Consider the following 22,049-nt stretch of genomic DNA (forward strand, 5'->3'; position numbering starts at 1 on the left):
TTATCTCTTGCTGCTTTTAGGATTCTCTCTTTGTCTTTAATTTTTGGCATTTTAATTACTATGTGTCTTGGTGTGGACCTGTTTGGGTTCTTCTTACTTGGGACTCTCTGTGCTTCTTGAACTTGAATGCCTTCTTCCTTCACCAAATTAGGGATGTTTTCTCTCACCATTTTTTTGAATATATTCTCTATCCCTTGCTCATTTTCTTCTTCTTCGCGGACTCCTATGATGCGAATATTACTACGTTTCCAGTTGTCCCATAGTTCTCTTAAGCTGTCTTCCTGTTTTTTAATAGTTTTTTCCTTTTGTTTTTCTGATTGGTTGATTTTTTTCTACCCTGTCTTCTAATTCACTGATCCAGTCCTCAGCTTCCTCTACTCTGCTTTTTAAACCTTCCAATGTGTTTTTCATTTCTGATATATCATTTTTTATTTCTTCTTGTTGGTTTTTAATTTCCAATTGGCTTATTTTCAGTGTCTCTATGTCCTTACTCATGCTGTTCAGCTTCCTCAAGATCATGGCTCTGAATTCTAGCTCTGTTAACATGCCTAATTGCTCCACATTGATCTCATCTTCGGTGGAGGTCTCTTGCTCTTTCATTTGGCTTCTGTTGCTGTGTTTCACCATTTTGGCTATCACTGTGGGCTTTGGAGCCTGTCAAGTTTTCCCTGTGGGTGTTGGTGTTCTGCTGTTTGTGGCTCCCTCTCCTGTGTTTAGATGAGCGAGGGAGGACCCACGTTGAACACCACTGTCAAGTCTTACTTTCCTGGTTAAAGTTGCCAGCCCAGGAAATGTACTGTTATCCTCTAAGTGTTTGCCTGGAGGCTAGCAGTCTAGGTTACTTGATGAGTTTTGGGTTGTCAGTTGATTGAAAAGCTCCCTCAGGTGCTTAGCACATGGGGATTTCCCGAGGGTGGGGCAGATGCTGGTCGTTAGTGAGCCTCAGTTAGCACTTCAATGGCCCACAGGGTGGGGTTGGATCTCTGAGGGAGGGGCTGCTGCCTCTCTCAGAGCCCTGGGAAGGAGCAATGTGGCCACCGTCCTGAGTGGCTGCACTCAGCCAAAGCTCTGAGTGCCCTCCAGATCCCGAGTGTCCCCACACAGTTCTAGTCCAGTCTGCCCTCCTTCTGCGGGAGCCCAAGGTGAGTGGCTGCTGTGGAGCCGCCTGGGAGTGTGACCCGAGGGCGTCGCTCCCAGCTAAGGCCGCTGTTGAGCTGCGGACCGTGGGCTCCCAGCCCCCGTCTCGTGCCTTCGCAAGCCTACCGGGATGGAGTCAGTGTCCCTCGTTATATGGTCCTCCAAGCTGCTTTTCTGTTGCTTTTTCCCGTCGATTTGTCTGTGTTATAGTTGTAATTCCAGTTTGGTTCTGGGAGACGGTCTGTGTAGCTTCCGTTCCCTCCGCCACCATTTTTCCTCCTGTGGAATTCTTCACTGAAGCTATCTGATCGTGTTGTGAGGTTTTTGATTACCGATTTAATCTCCTTACTTTGTTTAGGGTCTGTTCAGATTTTCTTGATTTCTTCATGACTCCGTCTTAGTAGTGTAAATGTTTCCAGAAATGTACTTATTTCTTCCAGTTTATCAAATTTGTTGGTGTGTAATTTTTAATAGTAGTCTCTTATGATCCTTTTTATTTATTTTTATGACATTAATTGTATTGTCTCCTCTTTCATTTCTAATTTTTATTGTCTTTTCGTTCTCTTTTTTTTTTTTTTTTTTTTTAGTTTAAGGGTTTGTCAATTTTGTTGATCTTTTCAACAAACCAATTCTTAGTTTTGTATTGTTTTTTGTTTCATTTATTTGCCTTTTTTATATCTTTATTGTTGAAAGTATTACAGATTGTTTCATTTATTTCTGTTCTAATCTTTATTATTTTCTTGTGCTAACTTTGGGTTTAGTTTTTTCTTCTATTTCCTGGAGTTAAAAAAAGCTTGTGAACTGAGTGTTTTCCCCACCTTTGGTGAGCTGTATCATTCTGTCTGCAGTATTACAAGTTCTCTGGTGCTGTCACAAGCTTCTGAGCTCTATTCTGTTTTCAGTGGCCCCTACATGGCATTCAGAGTATGCAGATTCCCAGTTAATCCTCTAAGTCAGGCAAGACTGAAGCCAGTTATTTGGACAGCCCTCTAAAGAACAGTAATGTTGGATACACATTCTGCTTTTCTCTTTCTCTCAATAGAGATGCCCAGCATGGGGCTATTTCTCCTGATCCTGCTATTTCTACTTGTTGGGGTTGGGGTTGAGGGGAGGTGCTGGCCTGGGTGAAATCAAACAAACAGTTTTCTTACTAGTTTTGTTGCAGTTGGACTTGTCTAGGGTACTGCAACTTCCTGACTGGTTTCTGGTAGGCTCATAAAGGTTTTTCAGATCATATATTGTAAAATTATTGTTTCTGTGGAAGAGCAAGGTCCGAGGCTGCTTATTCTAACATTTTGCTGACCCTCATGTCCAGAGTTTTCTTGGGTGTTTTTATTAAGTAGGCATGATTGATCAAATCATTGCCACTATGTTGAACTTAATCTCCATGCCCCGTTTCTTCCCAGAAGGGTGGACTGATAATGTGACTCAAAGCTCCAACATTCTCATTGCCTGAGTCATCTTTGTGTTAACAGTCTAGGGGGCCCCCTTGAGTCACCTCATTATTGTAAACACTCAGGTATAGTGGAGGGTTTAGAGGTTCCTTCCCAGACCCTTCCAACAAATGCCAGCCAATTTGTTCTTTGCACATGTATATTAAAATCTAACCACATAGTGTAGACTTTAAAAGGCACAAAAGTGTACAGGAAATATACATTTCCCACCCACCCCTGTTCCTCAGCCACCCAGTGTTGCTCCTTGGAGGCTGATACTTATTTTCTATATCATTTTCCCTCCTAAATAACAGTTAAATCTCTTAAAATGTAATGGGTATTTCTTTTCCTTGGCTGGTGACTTATTTTGAGGATTTTAAGGACTGTTTTGTTCTCTAAACAGTAAAGATTAAAATACTATTTCCTTTATATTATACCTTGAAATAACTGTTACTGAAATACTGGGTAATGGGATAGAAAAGTGAAATGAGTCTTTTTTTTTTTTTACTTTCATGAAAGCAATACTTTTTTCTGGATTGAGAATAATATGTTTGTCAACATAATTCCTGTTAAGATACCAATAGTGTATTTTATAGAACTAGAACAAATATTCCAAAAATTTATGTGGAACCACAAAAGACCCCACATAGCTACAGCAATCTTGAGAAAGAACAAAGTTGGAGGAATCATGCTACGTGATATCAAACTGTACTACAAGGCTATAGCAATCAAAACAGCATGGTGCTGGCATAAAAACAGACATATAGGTCAATGAAACAAACTAGAGAGCCCAAAAACAAACTCACGCCTTTATTGCCAAATAATATTTGACAAAGGAGGCAAAAAATACAATGGAATAAAGACAAGTTGATTCAATAAATGGTGTTGGGAAAATTGCAAAAAAAAATGAAATTAGACCACTTTCTTACACCCATACACAAGAATAAACTTAAAATGGAGTAAAGACTTAGTGTTAGACTCGAAACCAGAAAAATCCTAGAAGAAAACATAGGCAGTACAATCTTAGACATTTCTTGTAGTAATATTTGTCCTCGGACAAGGGAAACAAGAAAAAATAAACAAATGGGACTACATCAAACTTAAAAAGATTTTGGCCCTGGCCGGTTTGGCTCAGTGGTTAGAGCGTCGGCCTGCGGTCCTGAGAGACCCGGGTTCGGTTCCCGCTAAGGGCATGTGTACCTCGGTTGCAGTTTGTCCCCGGCCCTGGTCGATTGTGCGGGTGGCAGCCACTCGATGTGTCCCTTTCGCATCGATGTTTCTCTCTCTCTCTCTGTTCCTCTCTCTCCCCCCCCACTCTACCTGAACAAAAAATAGAAAGAATGTTCTCGGGTGAGGATAAAAAAAAAAAAGATTTTGCACAGCAACGAAAACCATCAACAAAATGAAAAGACAACCAACCCACTGAATGGGAGAAGATATTCACCAATAATATATCTGATAAGGGGTTAATATCTAAAATTTATAAAGAACTTATGAAATTTAAAAAAAAAACAACCCAGAAACCAAACAAGCAATTCAACAATTCAATTAAAAAATGGGCAAAGGTCCTGAATAAATACTTCTTCAAAGAGGACATAGAGATGGCCAAAAGACATATGAAAAGATGTTTGCCCTGGCCGGTTTGGCTCAGAGGTTAGAGCGTCGGCCTGAGGATCAGAGAGGCCCAGGCTTGGTTTTCACTAAGGGCATGTACCTCGGTTTCAGATTGTCCCCGGCCCCGTTTGGGGTCGTGTGGGTGGCAACCACTCGATGTGTCTCTCTCACATCAATGTTTCTCTCTCTCCCTCCCTCTCTCCCTCCTGCTCTATAAAAAAATAAAAGAGCCCTGGCCGGTTTGGCTCAGCAGTCAGAGCGTCGGCCTGCAGTCCGGAGAGACCCGGGTTCGGTTCCCTCTACGGGCACGTACCTCAGTTGCAGTTTGTCCCCGGTCCTGGTTGGTCGTGCGGTGGCAGCCACTCGATGTGTCCCTTTCACATCAATGTTTCTCTCTCTCTATCTCTTCCTCTCTCTCCCTCCCACTTTATCTGTACAAAAAAAGGAAAAATGTCCTCAGGTGAGGATAAAAAATAATAATAAAATAAAAATAAAAGAAAGAAAGAAAAGATGCTCAATGTCATTAATTATCAGAAAAATGCAAATTAAAACCACAATGAGATATCACTTCACACCTGTCAAAATGGCTGTCATCAATAAATCCTCAAACAACAAGTGCTGACAAGGATGTGGAGAAAAGGAAACCCTTGTGCACTGGTGGTGGGAATGTAGATTGGTGCAGCCACTGTGGAAAGTCAACATGGAGTTCCCTGAAAAAATTAAAAATGGAACTACCTTATGACCCAGTGATTTCACTTTTGGGAATATTTCGGAAGAAACCCGAAACACTAATTTGAAAGAATATATGCACCCCTGTGTTCATTGCAGGGTTATTTACAATAGCCAAGATTTGGAAGGAGTCCAAGTGCCCATCAGTAGAGAGTGGATTAAAAAGCTGTGATACATTTACACAAGGGAAAACTACTCAGCCATAAAAAAGAAGGAAATTTTTTTTTTTTTTTAAGCAACAAAATTTATTGTCTCACGATTCTAGAGGCTAGAAGTTCAAAATCAAGGTGTTAGCAGGGTTTATTCCTTGAGATAGTGGTCTTCTTCCTATGTCTCTCTCTTTTTTCAAAACTTATATTCATTGTTGAATGGATTACAGATGTCCCTCCTTTTTCCTCCCTTGACCCCCTCCTCCCCAGTCCTACCCCTTCTCCTGCTTTCCCCACACTATTGTCTGTGTCAGTTGGTTATGCATATGTGCATATAAGTTCTTTGGTTTTTCTCTTCCTGCCCCATCTGCCCCACCTGCCCCCTTCCCTTTGAGGTTCATCAGTCCTTATCCCTTCATCTTTTTGACCCAACTCCTCTCCCATCTGGCAACCAACAAAAAGTTCTCTGTATCTATGAGTCTATTTCTGTTCTGCATGCTCATTTTGTTTGTAGATTTAATTGTTGATAAATAAGTATTCATTGCCATTTTATTGTTCATATATTTTTATCTTGTTTTTCAAGAAGACCCATCAGCATTTCATATAATACTGGTTTGGTGGTGATAAACTCCTTTAGCTTTTTCTTGTCTGGGAAACTCATTATATGGCCATCAATTCTAAATGATAGCTTTGCAGAATAGAGTAATCTTGGTTGTAGGTTCTTGGTTTCATCACTTTAAATATTTATTGCCACTCCCTCCTGGCCTGCAAAGTTTGTTTTGAAAAATCGGCTGACAGCCTTATGGGAGCTCCCTTGTAGGTAACTAACCGCTTTTCTCTTGCTGCTTTTAAGATTTTCTCTTTAGCTTTAACCTTTTTTGCATTTGATGATGATATGTCTTGGTGTGGACCTCTTTGGGTTCATCTTGTTTGGGACTCTCTGTGCTTCCTGGACTTGTATGTCTGTTTACTTCACCAAGTTAGGGAAGTTTTCTATCATTATTTTTTCAAATAGGTTTTCATTTTCTTGTCCTCTCTCTTCTCCTTCTGGCACTCCCATGATGCAAATGTTGGTATTCTTGAAGTTGTCCCACAGGCTCCTTATACTAACCTCCTTTGTTTGCATTCTTTTTTCTTTTTGCTGTTCTGACTGGGTGTTTTTGCTTCCCTATATTCCAAATCGATGGTTTGCTTCTTGGCTTTACCTACTCTACTATTGATTCCTTATAAATTATTCTTTATTTCAGTTAGTGCATCCTTCATTTCTGACTGGTCCTTTATTATGCTCTTGAGGCCCTCACTAAGTTCATTGAGCATCCTTATAAGCAGTGTCTTGAACTCTGCATCTATTAGATTGCTTATCTTCATTTCATTTGGTTCTTTTTCTGGAGTTTTGTTCTGTTCTTTCATTTGGGACATGTTTCTTTGTCTCTTCATTGTGGCTGCCCCCTGTGTTTGATTCTATCTGTTTGGTAGAGTTGCTATGTCTCCTAGGCTTCCTAGGGTGGCCTGTTGTAGTAGGTGTCCTGTAGGGTCCAGTGGCACAGCCTCTCTGATCACTCAGCTAGGCCCTTGAGGTGCACCACTCGTGTGGACTTTTCACCCTTTTGTTGTATTGAGTATTGATTGCTGTTGGCATGTTAATGCAAGGGTTTTACTCAGGCTGACCAGCTGCAAGGACTGGCTGTGCCCACTAACCACCGACCTCTGACTACCTTGGAGATCAGCTGTGCAGGGGCCCACCACACAGATCAAGACTTACTTCAGCAGGGCTCTGGTACTCCCTGTGTCCGTTCTTTGAGTGTGTCAATTGAGGTGGTGCTTCACATTAGTCTGAAGCTGTCCACTGGGTGTGCTGGCTCTGGGACAAGGTCAGCCACTGTCTGTGTTCTACCCAGGGCCACTAGACATAAGCTACAAAGCAATCTGCTGATGGCTGCTTCTAGTGCCGGGCCTGGGGCCACTTAGTGAGAGGTATGGGGTTTGCTGAGGTCAGATGCTGCTTGTTTGAAAGAATTTAGGAAAACCGGAAGCAGGAGCCAAAACAGGCCAATCGTATGCTAATGCCACTTGAAACAACTTGGGTGGGCACAGAAGTTGGGTGTGGCAGGGTCTCAGGGAATCACTGGGGTGAGGCAAACAGTGTGAGCCAGGTTGCTGGAGTCCTAGATATGGCTTCTTCTGCCTGCCCTGGGGGGAAGGGCTTACCAAAGGAACAACGGCCTCCACCGTCACGTCTCCCCAGGAGAATACTGCCTCTCCAGTCCTCCCCCCAATGCCAAACAACTCATTTCTTCCCGGTATGTCTCTGTTGCCTATCAACCTGCCCCCTACCCCCCCACCCCCTCTCTGGAGCTCAGAGTGAGCAGGTCTGAGTAAGTCCATGCACGGGTCCTTTAAGAGGAGCTGCATGGGGCTCCAGCAGTCTCAGCCTTCCTCAGCCTCAGATCCTGCTGGGTTTTACAGTCAGAAGTGATGGCGGCTTCTCTTCCTTGCACTGGAACCCTGAGCTGGCGGCCTGGGTTCATTCCTCAGGGAGGACCTTCCCAGCTGAGGTATCCCTCCTGATTTTTTATCCGCCTCACGTGGGTGTGGGACCAGCCTGTCCGTGCCTCCGTCTCTCTTACTAGTCTTGATGTGGCTGCTTCTTTAATTTTGTAGTTGTAGGGTTTTCATTCCGCTTGATTTCAGGTGGTTCTGAAGTATGTTTGTTCTGTAGTTTAGTGGTAATTTTGATGTGGTGGGAGGAGGCGAGTACTGCCTTTACCTATGCCGCCATCTTGACCAGAAGTCCCTCCTATATCTCAAAAGAAGGAATTCTTACCCTTTGTGACAGCTTGGATGGACTTTGAGAGCATTATGCTAACTGAAATAAGCCAGACAAAGAAAGACAAATACCATGTGATTTCACTCGTATGTGGAATCTAATGAACAAAATAAACAAAGACTCACAGATAACAGACTGACATCTGTCAGAGGAGAGGGAAGTTGTGGGGCTGGGTGAAAAATGTAAAGTGATTAAACAAAAACAAAAAACCTAGCTTGTAGACAGACAGTAGTATGGTGATTACCAGAGGGAAATAAGAGTGGGAGGAGGTAAAAAAAAGGGTATAGAGGGATAAATGATGATGGAAGGAGACTTGACTTGGGGTGGTGAAGACACAATACAGTGTACAGATGATGTATTATAGAATTGTATACCTGAAACGTATATAATTTTATTAACTAATGTCACCCCAATAAATTTAATCAAAAGATAAAAAAGTTCATGTACTGATATCCATTACTCTCTATATGGATGGATGATTGAAAGATCAAATATAAATAAAATAATTAAAAAATAAGAAAATTTACACTTAAAAAAATCTCCATTTGTCACTCATAAGTAAATGGAACTGAAGGGACCACTAACTTCATTCCATTTCTTTTTATGACTCAGATCACTTCCTCTTAAGACTATAGCAGGTTGAGACTAGCATGTGACCAAAAAGATAGATGATAAGCACTGATAGAAGCCACAGGGAGATATTAACACTCTCAGCCAGGTTTTCCCAGGATGCACAACTAGACAAATTGTACAGCTTTGTTTCTGTCCAAAAGCACATCCCCTTTCTCTGTGCATTCCCGCTCTGGTCAGAAACATAGAACAAACATTGGTTACCACTAAAAAATAATAATAATATGTTCACTATAAAAAAAATTGGGATGGGGAGGCAGCCAGTGTGGCCCAGTTGGCTCAGCATTCTCCCAAGCACCAGGAGGTCACAGTTCCATTCCCAGTCATTGCATGTGCCTGGGTTGTGGGCTCGATCCCTAGTAGGGGTGTGCAGGAGGCAGCCGATTAATGTTTCTCATTGATGTTTCTGTCTCCCTCTCCCTCTTCTGCCTCTCTCTGAAATCAATAAAAAGCATATTTTTAAAAATTGGGGGAGGGGATAGTGACATATAAAGTAACAGAAGTATCGTTTACTGTTCTATTTGCCATATTTTTTCTATTTATGTGAATAGTAGTTGGGGGCACATATAAACACAATGTTGAAAAATAATCAACAAAAATAAACTTGAGAATAATCTTTAGTGATCTCCTTTAAGCAATTTCTTGTTTTTGCATAATAAGATTATTTCTAGTTCTGTGCATAAATTAGCAAATCTTTTAGGGGACTTAAAAGTTGATTAATTATATCTAACCTTATATTGTTAATGATAGTAGCTAGAGTTATTCTTTAAGGCAGTTAGCTTTCTGTTTTATTGACTGTAGTCCCCTGAAAGTTATAAAATCTGGAACTTTTGTTCATTAGACACTTTCCTTTTAAATATCAATAGTCTGTTTTTATGATTTTTAAAAGTTCTTTAAATGGTACTTTAATACCTCTTTACTTCTTTCAAAAAATGCATAGGTTTTTTTTCACATATACATGTTTATATTAACTTATTTGTAATAAATTTTATATATTTTTAAAATCTTTACTTCTCACAGTGAGCTATTGTTTTCCTCTTTTCACTTCTTTTCTATTATTTCAATTTAACATTTATTGTAAGGGGGCATTGTGCAGGAAATAGTAGGATAAATTCTCAAGGAAATTTAAAAATAGGGATGGGGAGTGATAGATGCATAAGTCTCATAGTGTGCACAAATAGGTTTTAAAATTTTATTGACGGATCCAAAATAAAATATATATGTTTTGGTTGTTTCCTTTCCTGCTAGGGTCCTGTATTAATAGGAAGTTCTCAAGGTGGTGTCAACATTGAAGATGTTGCTGCAGAGACTCCTGAAGCCATAGTTAAAGAACCTATTGATATTGTAGAAGGCATCAAAAAGGAACAAGCTGTCCGGGTATGTTGTATTCAAAAAAAATTTCTAGCTTTTGGTTAGGTAATTATAGTACTTGAAGAAAGAGAGTTAACTATACAAGTGAAATGATTGACAACATTTTAAATTTTTTTTTTTAATCCTCACCCAAGGACGTTTTTTGTTCAGATAGAGTAGGAGGGAGAGAGAGAGAGAGAGAAACATCGACGTGAAAGGGACACATCGAGTGGCTGCCACCCGCACGACCCAACCAGGGCCGGGGACAAACTGCAACCAAGGTACGTGCCCTTAGCGGGAACCGAACTGGGGTCTCTCGGGACCGCAGGCTGATGCTCTAACCGCTGAGCCAAACCAGCCAGGGCGATTGACAACATTTTAAAAAAATGATTTGAGTATCATGGCGTGTTAATATCTTGTTTGAAATGGAAACTTTTAGAAGTATCTACAGTGTTTTCTTATAGCTGCCATAAGTATTTCAATATGTATCTTTAAAAGATAATTGTCATACCTAATACAAGTAACAATAATTTCCTAATACCATTGCTTATCATGTCATTCAAATTTCTTAATCATGTCATTGTTTTTTCTTTTTCATTTTGTTTGAGTGGGGATCCTTTTATGGTCCTTCATTGCTATTGGTTAATGTTTCAAAGGTCTTTTTCCAATTTATAGGTTTCTATTCCCTCATTCTCTCCATCTTTTCTCTTTCTTTTGTTGAAGAAACCAGTCTGGATATTACATCCCCATGGTGGCATTTAACATGTTCATATCTACCCTGAAAATTGTATGGAATGGGAGAGACACTGTCTTATATATCCCAAATAGATCAATGATTTTACTTTTTGGGGATGTATGGATGCTTTTAAGAATCTAATGAAAAATAGCCCTGGCTGGTTTGGCTCAGCGATTAGAGCGTCGGCCTGTGGTCCATAGAGACCCGGGTTTGGTTCCTGCTAGGGGCGCATACCTCGGTTGCAGTTTATCCCCTGCCATGGTTGGGTTGTGCTTGTGGCAGCCACTTGATGTGTCCCTTTCACGTTAATGTTTCTCTCTCTCTCTCTCTTCATCTCTCTCCCTCCCACTCTATCTGAACAAAAAAATGGAAAAATGTCCTCAGGTGAGGATAAAAAAAATGAATCTAATGAAATCTGTGGACTTTCTCTGTGCATGCACATACATGATCAGATTTTGTTTTTTTTGTTTTTTTTAACAATTGCACTAGTTTTCTGTGCTGTTCTTGTGTGCCTCTTCCTCCCCTTCCATTTCTCCCCACTGCCACCCCCCAAAAAAACAAACCCAAGCATGAAGTTTAATACGATGTATGGCCTGAGAGAATTGAGAGTTGCTTGGTAATGTTTTTAATACTGCTATTGAATAAATTGTTTAGTTTGGATATACAAAATAAGTGACTCATCTTTAAAAAGTTTGAATATTAAAGTCTGAATGACATTTACATCTTTTAGTTGGGAACTGGCAAAATAAGCTTATTGTATTAAAGTACAGTAGAGAAATATTTTTGACTGGCACAAAAGTTTAAAGGAGATAGAAAATTTTTTTCTGATAAAACTTGAAGCAAGTCATTTAGGCAAGTGAATGACGAAAATGTTTAAAGGGGACAGAAATTTGATTCACTAGGTAGTTATATGAGAGTGATAACTGGAGAGTTAAATTTAGAAGAGAAAGAAAGTACTTGATTTACAAGAATACATAAAGGAATAATGTACCAAGATTATAGATTTTTGAGTGATGAACAGAAATTGTACCAAACGCCGTACTTGACAAATTAATGTCATACTGTAAAAAATCTTTGTAAATAAAATACAGTAGTACTTTATTTCTTACTATTTTTTATTTGAAGTAAGTCTTAACCAAAAATGACTTTTCTTAGCTTGACTTTATTTATTGGTACTTGACATTTCGCAAAAATCACATTCACCCTCTAAGAATATAAGATTTTCTGTTGTTGGAAGTCAAATGTATTGCAGCCTATGATAGCAGTTGGAAGAGGAAAACATTCCTTTGTAGTATTCCTGAGCCGTGGCAGCAGTTAGAGTAAACATGCAAACATATAGCTTCTGTACAGTGGTTCAGATTTACTTATGGAACTTTGAAATGTACGTATGCTTCGTTCCCCATCGAACTTGTGAACCAGAACTTCGGGCTGGGACCTTGGTATATATGTATTTTAAAAAGCTCTTCAGGTACATCTCAATAGGAATCTCTGCTCAAGACTATAAACTCCTCTTCTATAGTAAAAAATGTGTTTTTTGGACCTAGCATATAGCCTGGAGCAAAGTAGGTTTACAGTTATATGTGAAACACAGAGTTTATTCTTGTATTATTATTAATTAATTATTGTATTATTTTCCATATGAACAACTGTAAACCTACTTTTGACCCACTCTATATATTATGTGCTCAGTGGATTTTTGAATGAGTGAGATAATGCTTGTTTGAATATGTTCTCTGTGCTTGGGAGATTACACTTCATAAATTATCTAAAAGGTAAAATAGGATGATTTAATATTTTAGCCATTGTTTGGACCATTGGAATTGTCAGTGTACCCTTTATATGTTGTTTTAATAGAATATGAGCCTCTTTTAGTTTAGAATGGCCATAAGGCTTAGAGGTAGTATGGAGGCGATGGAATAAACACTGGAACTAGAAACTAAGTGAATGACCCAGTCACATGACCTCTCTGAACCACTTTCTCAGTTGTAAAATGAGCACACCACCTGCCTTGTGAGGATTTTATATAAAATGTTTTGTTTAATCATTTAGTAATAGCTGCTACTTCACTGATTAATGTTTGACTACAAATGATTCATACTTATTTAAATAATAAATTAACAAGGTTTTTTATTTATAGTAATTTAATGGTGATTGGATATATGTGACATACTGTAATAAAGAGACAAATTGCTTTCAGCTTGCACAGAAGATGGGATTTCCACCTAATGTTGTGGATTCTGCAGCAGAAAACATGGTCAAGCTTTACAACCTTTTTCTGAAATATGATGCAACCATGGTAGAAATAAATCCAATGGTAGAGGATTCAGATGGAGCTGGTAAAGTATCTTCTTTTATCAAACATTGATTTTATGTTTATCCACCTGTTGTATGCTTTACTAAGGATGTTGAACTCATAAGGATGTGAATTCCTCCTATGTAGAAGTTTCTTTTACAGTAAATTGAATGTAAACAAATATTAAAGAGACCCATTAAGCCCTGGCTGGTTTGGCTCAGCAGTAGAGCGTCTGCCCTCAGACCAGTGAGTTGTGATTGATTCCGGCCAAGAGCATGTACCTCGGTTGTGGTTCGTCTCCAGCCCTGGTCGGGGTCGTGTAGGAGGCAACCAGTCGATGTATCCCTCTCACGTCAATGCTTCTCTTTCTCTTCCTTTCTCTCCCACTCTATCTGAAGATAAATAGAAAAAATAAAAAAATAAAGAGACCCACTAAAACAGATACCTTAAATATCTTAAGTATATATTTAGGCACACCCAGAGGGCTTAAAGCTGCATTATGATGGCCAACAGCTAAATATGGGAGTAAAATTAATTAAAATGATATAAGATTAAAATATTCCTCAGTCACACTATTCACATTTCAAGTGCTCAGTAGCCACATTAGTTACAGTATTAGACAACACATATATAGAACATTTCTATCATTGCAGAAAGTTCTTTGGGCAGTGCTGGTTTAGAGTTAATCTCCACAAGTTTTAGAAGATTGAGACATTATAGGTCTTTATTTTTAGCCACTAGAGAGGGTTAGCTTGTCACTTTGACAGCTTTTCTTTTTCATGTGTTTAAAAGGTAAATCAAATTCTGATTTATCATGCCTTCCATGTATACTTTTTATTTTTCAGTTATTCTTCCATCTGTATTAGCAACCACAATAATTTGCTGGTTACATTGGACAACTAATAAAATCATATCTAGTTTTCTAGAAAAATGTATGTTGCTTTTATTCTAGTCTAAATTTTTATTGATGTTTTATATTGACTGCTTCTATTGCTGTAATTATTTGATATTGTTTTAGGTCTCTTTGGACATTTCTAATCTTAAGCATTTGTAGGTCACCTTTCACTTTTATAATTCTAATTAGTTATATTCTTTATGATAGAAATTAAGTTTTTGTTTAGTCATTTATATGGTTGTATAAAGAAGAATAAGTACATTTTTTTACGATAATAGAGGTAGTTTGTAAAACTAAAAGTAATTAAATTTTTTAAGGTGAAGGCTGAAGTACATTTTTTAAAATTTCTTTTCTTATTCATTTAATTTAATTTTTTTGTTCAGATAGAGTGGGAGGGAGAGAGAAGAGAGAGAGAGAGAAATCATTGACGTGAAAGGGACACATCGAGTGGCTGCCTCCTGCATGACCCAACCAGGGCCGGGGACAAACTGCAACCGAGGTACGCGCCCTTAGCGGGAACCAAACCCAGATCTCTCTGGACCGCAGGCCAATGCTCTAACCACTGAGCAAGATAGGCCAGGCCTCTTTTATTTATTAAAATTATTTTTATTAATTTATATTTGTTACAGATGGTTCTTTTTTTTCTCCCATTGATACCCTGGTCCCAATCCCCCCCACCCCAACTCGCCCCCAGCTTTGTTGTCTATGTCCATTGGTTATGCGTACATGCATATAAGTTCTGTGGTTTATCTCCCTCCCCCACCATCATCACCCCTTCTTCTGAGGTTTGTCAGTATGTACCCTAGTTCTTTGTCTCTGGGTCTATTTTGTTCATCAATTTGTTTAGTTCATTATATTCCACAAATAAGTGAGATCATGTGATATTTGCCTTTCTCTGCTTGGCTTGTTTTGCTTAGCATAATACTCTCCAGGTCCCTCCATGTCGTCTCAAAGGATAAGAGCTCTTTCTTTCTTATAGCTGCATAGTATTCCATTGTGTATATGTTCCACAGCCTTTTTTTTTTTCCTAAATCCTTACCTGAGGACATTTTTCCATTTTTTGTTCAAATAGAGTGGGGGGGGAGAGGAAGAGAGAGAGAGAAACATGGACATGAGAGGGACACATCGAGTGGCTGCCGCCCACATGACCCAACCAGGACCGGGGACAAAGTGCAACCGAGATACGTGCCCTTAACAGGAACCGAACCCAGGTCTCTCTGGAGCAGGCCATCGCTCTAACCACTGAGCAAAACCAACCAGGGCTATACCACAGCTTTTTTATCCACTTATCTACTGGTGGATACTTGGGCTATTTCCAAATCTTAGCGATTGTAAGTAGTGCTGCTAGGAACATAGGGTACATATATTCTTTCTGATTGGTGTTTCTAGAAGTGGGATCACTGGGTCAAATGGCAGTTCAAATTGTAATTTTTGAGTTAACACCATAGTGTTTTCCATAGTGACTGCACCAGTCTGCATTCCCACCAGCAGTGTACTAGAGTCCCCTTTTCTCCACACCCTCGCCAGCACTTGTTGTTTGATATTTGTTGATGACCAGCATTCTGACAGGTGTGAGGTGATACCTCATAGTTGTTTCATTTTGCATCTCTCTGGTAATTAGGGATGTTGAGCATTTTTTCATATGTCTCTTGACCATTTGTATGTCCTGTTTGGAGAAGTGTCTCTGTAGGTCCTCTGCCCATTTTTTAATTGGCTTCTTTGTCTTCCTTTCATTGAGTTGTCTGAGTACTCTATATATTTAGGAAAGTAACCCCTTATCTGATGTATGATTGGCAATATATTTTTGTTAGAGATGGTCTCCCATATAGTGGGTTCCCTTTCCATTTTGATGCTTGTTTCTTTTGCTGAGCAGAAGCTTTTTAGCTTGATGTAGTCCCATGTGTTCATTTTTTCCTTTGTTTCTGTTGCCTTGGGCGTTGAATCAGTGAAAATTCTACTGCATATGATGTCTGAAATTTTGTTGCCTACATTTTCTTCTAGGACTTTTATGGATTCACGAGTCACACTTAAGTTTTTTATTCATTTTGAGTTTATTCTTGTGTATGGTGTAAGTTGGTGATCTAGCTTCATTTTTTTGCATGTAGCTGTCCAATTTTCCCAACACTCATTTATTGAAGAGGCTGTTTTGACTCCACTATATGCTCTTGCCATATTTGTCTAATATTAATTGAGCATATTGTCTTGGGTCAATTTCTGGGTTCTCTGTTCTGTTCCACTGGTCTATATGCCTGTTCCTGTGCCAGTACCAGGCTGTTTTGATTACAGTGGCTTTGTAGTATAACCTGATATCTGGTATTGTGATCCCTCCTACTTTGTCCTTCTTTTTCAAGATAGCTGTGGCTATTTGGGGTCTTTCTGGGCTCCATATAAACTTTCAGAGTATTTGTTCCAGTTCTGTGAAATATATCTTTGGCATTTTGATGAGGATCACATTGCATCTATAGATTGCTTTGGATTATATGGACATTTTAATGATGTTAATCATTAAATCATGAACATGGTATATACTTCCACTTTTTTCTATCTTTCTCTCTTTTTTCAATGACATATAGTTTTCTGTGAAGACGTCCTTTACTTCTTTGGTTAAGTTTATTCCTAGGTATAGTAATTTTTTTTGCCACAATGGTAAATGGGATTGTTTTTTTAGTTTCTCTTTCTGTTAGTTCATCATTGATGTATAAGAATGCTGTCGATTTCTTCACGTTAATTTTGTATCCTGCTACTTTGCCAAATTCATTTATTAAATCTAGTAGATTTTTATGGTATCTTTAAGGATTTCTGCAAATAATGACAGTTTCACTTCCTCCTTTCCAATTTGCATTCCTTTTATTTTTTCTTCATGTCTAATTGCTGTGGCTAAGACTTCCAGTACTATGTTAAATAGGAGTGGCGAAAGTGGGCATCCTTACCTTGTTCCTGTTCTTAAGGGAAATGCTTTTAGTTTTTGCCCATTGAGTATGATGTTGGCTGTAGGTTTTTCATATATGGCCTTTATTATGTTGAGATATGATCCCTCTATTCCCACATTGCTGAGCATTTTAATCAGAAATGGGTGCTGGATTTTGTTGAGTGCTTTTTCAGCATTTTTTTATATAATCATATGGTTTTTATTTTTCATTTTGTTTATGTGGTATATCACATTTATTGATTTGCGAATATTGTACCATCCTTGCATTCCTGGGATGAGTCCCACTTGGTCATGGTGAATAATTTTTTGATGTATTGATGGATCTGATTTGCTAATATTTTGTTAAGGATTTTGGTATCTGTGTTCATCAGGGATATGGCCTATAATATTTTTTCTTTGTAGTGTCTTTATTCGGTTTTGGAATTAGGATTATGATGACCTCATAAAATGAATTTGGAAGTCTTCCATCTTCTTCGATATTTTTGAGTAGTTTGAGGAGAATGAGTATTCTTTGAATGTTTGGTAAAACTCCCCCTTGAAGCCATCTGGATCTGGGCTTTTGTTTGCTGGGAGTTTCTTAATTACATCTTTAATTTCCTTTGTTGTTATTAGTCTGTTCAATTTTTCTATTTCTTCCCAGTTCAGTTTTGGGAGACTGTATGTTTCTAGAAATTTGTCCATTTCGCCTTGATTGTCCAATTTGTTGGCGTATAATTGTTCATAGTATGTTTTGATGATCCTTTGTATTTCTGTGGTGTCAGTTGTTACTCCTCTTTCATTTCTGATTTTGTTTATTTGGGTCCTCTTTTTGTTTTCTGGTGAGTCTGGCTAAGGGTCCATCAATCTTGGTTATCTTTTCAAAGAACCACCTTTTTGTTTCTTTGACCTTTTGAATTGTTTTTTTAGTCTCTATGTCATTTATTTCTGCTCTGTCCTTTACTATTTCTTTCCTTCTACTTGCTCTGGGTTTTTCTTTTTGTTTACTTTCTAGTTCTTTAAGTTGTAGGGTTAGAAATTCAATTAAGAATTTTTCTTGTTTCTTGAGGTAGGCCTGTAATGCTATGAACTTCCCTCTCAGGACTGCTTTTGCTGCGTCCCATAGATTTTGTGTTGTTTTGTGTTTGTTTTCAGTGGTTTGCAGAAAGTATTTAATTTTTTCCTTGATCTCGTTAGTAACCCATTTGTTGTTTAATAACATGCTATTTAGCCTCAAAGTGTGTGAATGTTTTTTTTGTAATTGAGTTCTAGTTTCATGCCACTGTGATATGAGAAGATGCTTGATATGATTTCAATCTTGTTGAATTTGTAGAGACTTACTTTGTGTTCTAACATGTGGTCTATTTTTTAGAATGTTCCTGTGCACTTGAGAAGAATGTATATTCTGCAGCTTTGTGGTGGAATGTTCTGTAAATATCAATTAAGGCCAATTGATCTAGTTTGTCATTTAAGGACTCAATGTCCTTGTTGATTTTTTGTCTAGAAGATCTATCCAGTGGTGTCAGTGGCATGTTAAAGTCACCCAGTATGATCATATTGCTATTGATCTCTCCCTTAAAATCCTCCAGAATTTTTTAAATATATTTTGGTGCTCCCGTATTTGGTGCATATATGTTTACCAGAGTTATGTCCTCTTTTTGGATTGATCCTTTTCATATTATGTAGTGACCTTCTCTGTCTCTTATTATGGCCCTCGTTTTGAAGTCTATCTTGTCAGATATGAGTTTTGCTTTTTTTTCATTTCCATTTGCTTGGAAAACTTTTTTCCATTCCTTCGCTTTCATCCTGTGTGAATCTTTTGTTGTGAGGTGGGTCTCTGGTCTCTTGTAGACAGCATATATATGGGTCATATTTTCTTAGCGTCTTGGAGCATTTAAGCCATTTACATTTAAGGTTACTATTGATAGATAGTTATTACTTGCCATTTTTATTTTATGGCTGTGCTCCTCTTTCTCTCTCTGTTTTTCTTCTTTTTACAACAGTCCCTTGAGCATTTATTTCAGGGCTGGTTTGGTGGTGGTAAATTTCTTTAGCTTTTTTTTTTTTTTAAATCCGTGAAGCTCTTTATTTCTCCTTCGACTTTGAATGATAGCCTTGCTGGATAGAGTAGTCTTGGATTTAGACCCTTGCCTTGCATTACTTTGTACACTTCATGCCACTCCCTTCTGGCCTACATTGTTTCTATTGAGAAACCAGCTGACAGTCTAATGGGAGCTTTCTTGTAGGTAACTTTCTGTCTCTCTCTAGTTTTTTTAAAGATTCTTTCTTTGTCTTTAATGTTTGCCATTTTTATTATGATGTGTCTAGCTGCGGGTCTTCTGGGGTTAAACTTGCTTGGGACTCTCTGTGTTTCCTAGATTTGTGTGACTTTTTTTTTCACTAGTTTAGGAAAGTTTTCTGTCATTATTTCTTCAAACAGGTTCTCTTTTCCTTTCTCTGATTCTTCTCCTTCCAGTATTTCTATAATGCAAATATTGTTATGTTTTGCATTGTCCCACAGCTCCCTTAAACTTTCCTCTTGCTTTTTAATTATTTTTTCCATTTGCTGCTCTATTTGAGTGTTTTTCTCCACCTTGTCTTCTAAGTCACTGATTCGGCCTTCAGCTTCTTCTAATTTACTATTAGAATCCTTCTAAGGTATTTTTCATAACAGCTATGTCAGTCTTTATTTCTTCTTGTTTTTAATGCATAACTTCTACCTCTTTTTTTAAGCTGAAGTAGTTCCCAGTGAGCTCTTCATAATTCTCATTAAGTTGCTTGTAGTTCTCACCAAATTGTTTGAGCACCCTTAAAATCATTGCTTTGAATTCTTTATCTGACTAGTTGCTGTCTTCCATTTTCTGTAGTTCCTTTTCTGGTGATTCCTCTTTTTCTTTCCTTTTGGTGTTGTTCTTTTGTTTCCCCATTTTAGTCATCTGGTAGCTCTATACCCGGTGAGGGATGTTTGGATGTGTAGGCATCTCGCTGTATATCAAATAAGGCTACTGTGCCTCCCAGACTGTTCTGTTGTGTGTCACCTCTTGCCTGCTGTGGGTCCTGGAGGATTGACTGCTGGGGGCTGGTATTGGTGTGTCCTGGTAGGTGCTGCTGCTGGATCACGTGGGCCTGTCTGAAGCTGTGTTCCCAGCTGCTCGCTGGTGCCACCTGCAGCTGTATTGCTCATGCCCTGCTGGAGCCACACTCCCTGCCAGCACCTTGGGCAACTGGTTCACACAGGCCTCTCTGGAGCCTTAGCTTCCTGCCGCTCCCTGGGCAGCGGGAACGCACAGGCCCACTGGAGCTCCAGCTCCCCAGTGATCCAGTGGGCAGCTGGGTCACACAAGCACTGCTGGATCCCCAGCTCCCCACAGATCCTGTGAAAAGCTGGATCACACAGGCCCCTCTTGAATCCTGGTTCCATGCCAATTCCTGGGCAGTGAGAATGCATAGGCCCCACTGGAGTTCCGGCTGCACGGCTATCTATGGGCAGCTGGGTCGCACTGGGCCCTCTGGAGCTCCAGCTCCCCACTGATACCATGGGGAGCTGAATCATGCCAGCCAATCTGGAGCTTCAATTCCCCACCGATCTCTGGGCAGCGGGAATGCACAGGACCCACTGAAGCCCCAGCTTCCTGCTGATCTTGTGGGCAGCTTGGTCACATTGGTCCCTCTGGAGCCCCAGCTCCCTGTTTATCCCTGGGCAGCGGGAACACACAGGACCCACTGGAGCCCCGGCTCCCCACCAATCTTGTGCACAACTGGGTTGCATTGGTCCCTCTAGAGTCCTAGGTCTCGCTACTGGCAGCTGGGGAGCACTGCTGCCTGGTGGGGCTCAGCTCCTGCTCAGCTCTTGCTGAAGCTTTTGGGTATGGGTCTCAGCTGCTGATCTATGCTTTTGTTGCATAGGATGGATGTCTGCTCCTGTTGCTGGTGGTGAGTCTCGACTCTGATCAGGCCCCTACTGTGGGGGATGGTGCTGGGGTCCCAACCCTTTGCAGTTTCCACAGCAGGCACCTTACAGCTCTGCTACTATGCACTGATCTGTGTTGACAGAGTAGGGTCCAGGGGTCCAATGGTGCCAGCCAGGTACACTGGTGGGCTCAGGTTGCTGGGCCCTAGCCAATCCCACTGCCTCCTCCCAGAGAAGACCAGGGATCTTCCAAAATGACGGATGACGGAGCCATGACGAGCTGCCACTTATCGCAGTAGCCGGCTGCTTTCTGTCCACAGCACATGTCAAGTTTCTGCACTGCACGAGTTTGCTCGTCCACATTCACGTCCACTCACACTCTCTCTCACGCTTGCTCACTCACCCTCCCTTCGGCCCTGCCCGCCACCATCTTTTTTTCTGAAGTACATTTTTAAAATGAAATGTTCACTGAAGGAGAATTATCTGTATAAAACATATTTCTTGTATTATTTTCTTCATTATAGTACTTAATTACATTGAAAGAAAGACACTTGAATTCTTTCTAGTTGTGAAATTCTACAGCCATATTCTTGCTAAGGGAATATTTTTGTTCTCTTAATCAATTTAATAACTTTTTTTCTTTGTATTCACTTTTTCTTTTCTTTGCATATATTTTTTATATGTTTCAAAGCAGTTTTTTTCTCAGGGCCCTGTATATGTACTATAGAAAATTTAAAAGTTCTAGGAAATAAAGGTTGGAATAAAGAAACTCATTATTTAATACCCTTTTAATATTTTACATAGATTATTTAAATCATTTTTGTGATTGGAATCATAGTCTATTCAGATTGTATCTTTCCCTTTTAAAAACTTAAAAGTATGTAATAGATTTTTTCATGTCAAATATTTTTCAAAGACACAATTTTTAAAGGCTTGTATTTGTATATAAATCTTTCATAGAAATTATTATTTTTCATGTAGATTCTTAGAATTAGACTTTTCAGGTCAAAGAGTAATAATATTTTTAACATGTTTTGATTATTTGATCAGAATAATAACATTTTGGGATGTATTTTGCCAGATTGTTGTCTGGAAAAGTTATTCTAATATACAGTGTCCATTTCATTGTCTACTTGTGCCAGAAGTGAGTGTTGTATTAGGTTAAATCTCTATCAAACTGATATTTAGGAAATGGTGTTTTATTTTATTTTTCAGTGTTCTGATTGCTAATGATGAGAATTTTTCATGTTTTTTGGGCCTGTTTTCCTCAGTAGACAGAATTTTCTGTTAATGTCTTTTGGTACCTGTGTGTTTCCTATGTCTACTGTAAGAAATTACTACAAACTAGGTGGCATAAAATATCAGATAGTCTCTCAGTTTTGGAAGCCAAAAGTCCACAGTCAATATCACATGAATTCAAGATGTCAGCAGCTCTGCTTCT

At 39.2% G+C, this 22,049-nt stretch overlaps 1 protein-coding gene across 2 annotated transcripts in view; it reads left to right on the forward strand.

The window, feature by feature from the left end:
• The window catches only part of SUCLA2 (succinate-CoA ligase ADP-forming subunit beta), a 90,168-nt gene that overhangs the window by 39,203 nt on the left and 28,916 nt on the right, over positions 1-22,049 (forward strand). For both annotated transcript variants that reach the window (XM_036249910.1, XM_036249911.1), the window contains exons 5-6: positions 9,768-9,896; positions 12,803-12,941. In XM_036249910.1, the coding sequence (XP_036105803.1) occupies positions 9,768-9,896; positions 12,803-12,941 (268 nt within the window). The remainder of the gene's footprint in view (positions 1-9,767; positions 9,897-12,802; positions 12,942-22,049) is intronic.

This window comes from Molossus molossus, unplaced genomic scaffold, assembly GCF_014108415.1.
Source record: "Molossus molossus isolate mMolMol1 unplaced genomic scaffold, mMolMol1.p scaffold_m16_p_9, whole genome shotgun sequence".
In the NCBI taxonomy this organism is placed as follows: Eukaryota; Metazoa; Chordata; class Mammalia; order Chiroptera; family Molossidae; genus Molossus; species Molossus molossus.